This window comes from Euphorbia lathyris, chromosome 6 (assembly GCF_963576675.1).
Source record: "Euphorbia lathyris chromosome 6, ddEupLath1.1, whole genome shotgun sequence".
Taxonomy (NCBI): Eukaryota; Viridiplantae; Streptophyta; class Magnoliopsida; order Malpighiales; family Euphorbiaceae; genus Euphorbia; species Euphorbia lathyris.
Window position 1 is genome coordinate 84,989,348 of NC_088915.1, and position 6,428 is coordinate 84,995,775.

Below are 6,428 nucleotides of genomic sequence, written 5' to 3' on the forward strand. Positions count from 1 at the left end.
TTTAAAATTAACACTAAATTTTAAATATCAATTTAATTCATAACTAATTTGATCAAGATATCAAGTTTAAAGAACAAATTAATCACTTATCTTAATAATTCCAACCCATAATATTTCTTAATACCTACCTAATCAACTAATTAAATCATGTTAAATATAGCAATGAATTTCAAGCAGCTCTAGCAGTAAGTTCAAGCTTATCAGCCATGGCCGCTGCAGATTCAATAAAAAGTCCTCTTCTTCTATAAGATCTTGGCACAGTTACAGTCAAAACACCATCTTCATAACCGCCGGATATTCCGTCAATGTCAATCAACTCCGGCAGCCGGAATTTCCTCATGAAGGTCTTTGCTGGATTGCTTGATTCATCAATGGCTTCTGTTCTTATTATCAGATATAGAGAATTCTCTACCTCTACCTTTATCTCCTCTTTCTTCACACCTGCAATAAAAGATGTTAAATAGGTACTTCTCAAGAAGTCAATTGGTTCGTTTAAGCAAATTTAGAAGTAAATAGATTTTTTTTTTTTTTTGGAGTATAAGAGCGCAATTGACTTTTTTTTAGAAGTATAAGGACTAAAGATGTATTAAGCCAATAAATTGGATAAATAATTTAGTAAACCTATATTTTTAGCTAATACACTGTATTGTTTAATCTTTAATTTTGTTCTATTCAACAATTTAATCCCTTAAGGGACTAAACTGTTAAAAATTAAAGGTATTGCTATTCACCGTATCTTTTTACTTATCACCATTCTCCCTTTGACAATTTTAAAAACTGAAAAGTCTTTCACTATCCCGAGCATAAAAAATGGACCACAGAACTCCAGAAATGGACAATATAGAAAAAAAAAATTTATATTCGTATTTGGCCTCGGAGGGAGAATCTCCCACCTGTCCAATGGACAAGTGGGAGAATCACCCACCTATCTCCCACCTGCCTGAGATTCGTCCGCCTAGTAGGCGGATGACGAGTCCTGTCTTTAAATTCGGAGACGGAATTCGTGTTTTTGATGAAAATTTAACAAAAAAAAAAACGTAACTTTCTAGTGATCGACCGCTTTCCTTCGCCGTAATTCCCCGCCATGAAATGCAGGGGTTTATGAATTTTTGAAGAGAATAAGAAGTTTTGATTGAAAAAAATAAAAAGGACAAAAATAGTGGTGATAGGTAAAAGGAGACAATGAATAGCAATACACAAATTAAAAGAATAAAAATTATAAAAACTAATAAATTATTTATTTAAATGTTTAAAAGAAAAACAAAAAAAAACTTTTAAAATTTTGGAGAATAATCAATTTTTCTAACTAAAGACCGTACATTTTCATGAATACAATTTCACTCTCATAAATATTTATTTTTATAAATATATATAGATATAGTTTTTATTATATTTTGTTCCATAAATATTATTATTTGGAGTAGAAAATGAATTGGAAATAAAATACTGTGGCAATATCAAAATTAAAAAAATTAAATAATTTATCAGTTCTTTAATTTTTATCTAACACACAATCATCTATTTAAAAAAACATATTTTAAGATTTTTATCTTTTATTAATATTAATTTTGTGGTTATTTTATCTATTTTTTTAGATTTTTAACTGAATATATTTTATCTTTTAGTGTTCAGGACAACAACAGTTTCGTCCACTATGTTTATTTTCTAATGAAAAGATCAAAGAATTAATATTAATAAAAGCTAGATACCTTATAATATATTTTTTAAAATAGAAAGCCAAAATAATGTTAGTTAAAAATTAGGGGATTAATAAATTATTTACCCGTCGAAAAATAAGGAAATGGGTTCAAAATGAACTTAACTCAATAGTTTTCTGAAAAAAAAAATGACATTCCTGTTTCATTTCTAAAAATTAAAGTACCATAAATGTAATTAACTCGAAGAAAATGACAGAAAGTTAAGGACTTAGACAGAAAAATTGCTAGAATTCAAAAAAATTACCAGGAAGATCAGCTGAGTAGATATGAGATTCAGGGGTTTGAATCCAGTGAACATGATTTTCACGGGAAGGAGAGAGAAAAAGATATTGCCATGGGAAAGGTCGAAGATGAAGATGATGAGGGTATATTGGGAACTCCATTTTTTCTCTCTCTCTGGTGAATTTTTGTGGAGATGGTAGAGAGAGAATGGAGCTCTGGTTTTGATGGCTATGGAAGAAGAAGAAGATGATGGAGGGTTTTTAAAGAGGAAGAAAGTGGTTAAGTTGGTGGTATGGTTCTTCAACTTTTTTTTTTTTTTTTTTGAGCTTTCTTTTCATTTGGGGGATGAGAGGTGGTGGTTGATTGGCTAATGGATTAATATCTTGTTTTGTAAATTACAAAATTATCCTTCAACTTTGTTTTCCAAATAAATTGATTGGTCTACTTTTTCTAACTTATGTTCTTTCACTAGGGATATGATAACTTTTTTTTTTTAATACATTGTATGAAATTGTGCAAATTTAATCTTAACGTTTTTAAGTAAGATCAGTTTTGGCTTTACATAGAAAAAAGTTGGTTTGAGTGTTATTTAATTGTCACATTAGACATTCCAAATAAATTTATCGATAAATTGAAGTACTTTTGTGAAATTTTTATTGGTTATTTATAACTACATTAGTAACACAGTAAATATTTTAAATAGATTGACAATTTTTTTTTGTGATTAAACTAGTAGAGTTAGTAGTTATCATTTAACCGTCATGTTAGATATTCTAAACAAGTTTATCATTGTAACATATATTTTTTTGTAACTGTGTTAGTAGCACATTAACTATTTCAGACTTCTATTAAAAAAACATATTTTAAACATAATTGATGTTTTAAAGATCTAATTTAAGAGTTAAATAACAATCAAACTAGCATTTCTAAATTTTCGGTAATGTATGGCTAAAATTGATTTTGCTTAAAAATGTTAGAGTTAAATTTGAATGAAAACGTTACAATTAATATATATATATATATATAGAAAGAGGATAAATTATAGTCATAGTTCTTTAACTTTGCTCTTACTTTCATTATAGCTCTTAACTTCAAAATTGGACATTGTAGTGTTTCAACTTTCACCTTAAAGGTAACTCTCTATTTTGTAAAATTGATAGAAATGATATTATAAACAACTTTAATTAATTATTGGACGTTTTGGTTTGGTTTTAAAGTCATTTAAGTGTTGTTTGGTTAGAAAAGAGAAAGATGTTGTTTAGAGAGGGAAAGCTCCTGAAATGGTTATTGAAAAATCGAAAACAGTGGTTCCACAAGAAATTTAGTTGTTAACAACTTTAATTCTTGGACTTTTGAAATCGGCATCGGCCATTTTGACTTGGTCAACGAAAAAAATGGTCATTGTGTTAATAAAGCGTAAAGTTCAGGAGCTATAATATTCGATTTTGAAGTTTAAGAGTCATAATGAAAATAAAAGCAAAGTTCAGACGCCATAAATATAATTTACCATATATATATATAAACAAAAGTTTAGGGATAGAGAAGTTCAAGGATAGAAAGAATGACTGAAACTAGGAATGTTACAGAGGGAAATGAGAGATTTCATTCGTTTGGTATTTCTTTTATTAATTCATTCATTTTTTCTCCCTCTTTTCCTTTCTTAATTCCATTCCGTTACCCATACGCAAACCAAACGCCCCTAAACGTTACGTGATCTATAGGATCCACATAATTATATGATATAAATGCAATGAATTAAACGGTCGTGTCAAATAAATAATGTTATCGTATTAGAAATTAACAGCTCCGCTCTTCTTCGGATTACAATAAGCATACTAAGTTTCTGTGGAAAGAAAACAATTTATTACACAAAAAAGAAAATAATAATAATAATAATAAATAAATAAACATGACAATGTGAAGCTCAAGCTCAAATCACAGGCTCAGTACTCCATGGTTATTCCAGTTCATGTGTTCACTCCAAGCACAAAGCCGTTGCTATACAACGGAAGATTGCTCGAACTGCCCCGAGTTTTCACAGGCGAACGGAAAGGATTTGGAGTCACCGGATGAGTAATGTGCAGTCCAGCTGCGCGAAGGTTCTGCTTCGCATTAGCACACGAAATTTCTGACTGCTCCGTAAAAAATGCTGGAACACTCGTGGATTTGATCGATTCAAGAGCTCCGTCCCAACTGCCATGGCGATCGAGTCCACAGTTTAACGCAACAATAACATGCGGAGAAGGCAAGTAGGTTGCTTCCTCTTGATAAATTCCACGCACAAGATTCACCCTCACCCTGCTACTTATTCCTGAAGTTGTGCCTGATAAATTCGCTGGAACTTCGGGTCCAACCATTACGATGTGTATGTTGCCATAACCGTTGAGCAAATGGCTGATTTCGGCGAATGCTGGCATCCAATCCAGCTCGCCTTCGGGCCCGAGATAGTGAACAATCACTTCTTTCCCTTTGAGTAAGAGGTTCTTTGAATTAATGTTAAGAGTAGCTAATATGTAGTAAACTGTCAACGGATACGAAAGTATGTCTGCAACGGGGCTGGACAGTGGTAATGACCGAAGACTATAATACTCCGGCCAACCAGAGAGAATGATCGGGCTGGATATCTCGCTTCTTAAATGATTGTGAAAAGAAGAATCGCGGGGGTATTCTTCGTCGTCTAGTCCGCCCCATGAATCCCACAATCCACCTTTAACGGGAAGAAGACCAAACGGACAATGAGAATAGCAACTGCATTTTCGCCTCCACATTCCTTTCTGATGGATACCCAACGACTCGAGCCATTTACAAGGCTGGTTCGCTGAACAAGGGAACGTGAAGATCTTTATCGCCAGCTCTTCTTCCCGTTCCATCATAGCTTTATGAAGACCGCACATGCTCTTATGCGTATCCTTCCAATGCTGCTTCTGGCAGACGGAACTACAATAAACCACTGCTCGACACTGCCCACACGCAAGAGACTGTTCTCCATAAACTTCTTTCTCACATAGCGTGCACTGCCTCAAGCTCGAATTCGTTGAATTTACTCTCGCATCAACAAAGCCCTCATCCCTCGACCGTTCTCCTCCATACTTGGTAGGTGTTGAACCAGCTGAAGAGTTCACCTTTTCATCGTACGCCTGGCCAGGAGGATGCGAGATTGTAACTGCAACGAGATCATATGATCCTTTCGCCATTTCTACAGGCCACTGAACATCAACAGTTTCTATCAGCGGTTCAAAATGCATCATTTTCGACCATTTTGGACCGCCTTCTCTATCTTCCTCAAGTAACGGATGAACCAACGACATAGCTCTAACGAAAGCATACACAAACCTAAGTTCCTCAGCCATTGGATGCCTAAATCGAAGCAGACCCGAACCCATACAACGAGCAACATCAATAACCGGAAACCTATCAGTACCCGAAACCTCCAAAGACAAAGACTTAATCATTTTCCTATTACAAGGAAACATCAACGACTCACATTCATACGTAACCCGAAAAACCTCAACATTGGGAACAATCACCGTCTCTATCGATCCAGTCATCTTCTTGGCATCATTTTCGGATCGAAAGAGGTGAAATCCAACATCTCCACCATCTCCCCCAATGAACTGAACACATTGAAAGGGTTGTTTCTTACTAGACCAATCCGAATCCTTCCCAACCCGAACCCCAAATCGATGAGGCGGACGCAATCTTCTCCATGGATCTGTTCTATAAAGTGCAGCACAGGCTTTATATATAGATTTAATGAAATTAGGAGCAATGCCATCTACTTTCATCAAGCAAGTTCCTGATCCTGGACCAAGACCAGGACCAGACCCAAATTGTTCATTAAATCTATCAAATACGCTCTTCAAATGCACATCCATTGAGAAAATTAAACCCTATGTATCAGATCTAACTAAATCCTTATGGAACTACCAAACCCCCAAAAAACACAAGTTCTGATTTCAAAATTGGGAAGCAAATTAGTTTGAAATGAAGATGAGAAATGAGTAAAAATGAAAGAATTCAGAGTATGGCAATGTACAGTTGAAGAAACAGTGAAGAAACCTGGGAGAGTAGCGGAAATCAGTAGAAATGAAATGACCCAATACGGTGGTGATCACTTCTCCACGCCGGAATTTGATGCCGGAATTTGTAGGCAGAGAGAGAGAGAGAGAGAGAGAAATCCAAGCTGAAAATGGAGTCAGAGAGTGAGACGTCCGGAGACTATTTTTCACAGTGGCTGATAAAGGAAATTTTTCAAATTCCATTAATGTTAGATTGACATAAATCAATTTGGTTGATTTGGTTTATATCTGTGTCATTAAACTATAAATTTAGTTTTAGGCCAGTTTGACATTCCATTAATGATGAGTGTCTAGTAAAAGTAAAATAAAAATTATAAAAATTATATAATATATAATACTAAATTATATTGAAATTTATTACTATTTTTATATGAAAATATTTAATATCTTTTCTCTGTGAATTGTAATA

At 33.8% G+C, this 6,428-nt stretch overlaps 2 protein-coding genes across 2 annotated transcripts; both read right to left on the bottom strand.

The window, feature by feature from the left end:
- LOC136233073 (15.4 kDa class V heat shock protein) lies at nucleotides 1–2,257 on the bottom strand. The gene is made up of 2 exons (XM_066022619.1): nucleotides 1,963–2,257; nucleotides 1–441 (listed from the first exon to the last, which is right to left on the bottom strand). Exons 1-2 carry the CDS (start codon nucleotides 2,099–2,101, stop codon nucleotides 170–172), a joined length of 411 nt encoding a protein of 136 aa, XP_065878691.1. The 5' UTR covers nucleotides 2,102–2,257; the 3' UTR covers nucleotides 1–169.
- Nucleotides 2,258–3,691: 1,434 nt separating this feature from the next.
- Nucleotides 3,692–6,201, bottom strand: LOC136233916 (uncharacterized). Its single transcript, XM_066023646.1, has one exon. The coding sequence runs from the start codon at nucleotides 5,813–5,815 to the stop codon at nucleotides 3,908–3,910; it is 1,908 nt and encodes a 635-aa protein (XP_065879718.1). The 5' UTR covers nucleotides 5,816–6,201; the 3' UTR covers nucleotides 3,692–3,907.
- Nucleotides 6,202–6,428: the final 227 nt, after the last annotated feature.

Excerpts from the sequence above, each read along its gene's own strand:
- LOC136233073 (XM_066022619.1), bottom strand. The coding sequence starts at position 2,101 with ATGGAGTTCCCAATATACCCTCATCATCTTCATCTTCGACCTTTCCCA. Across the intron at positions 442-1,962 it reads CTACTCAGCTGATCTTCCTG|GTGTGAAGAAAGAGGAGATA; the intron begins GTAATTTTTTTG and ends CTTTTATTGCAG.
- LOC136233916 (XM_066023646.1), bottom strand. The coding sequence starts at position 5,815 with ATGGATGTGCATTTGAAGAGCGTATTTGATAGATTTAATGAACAATTT.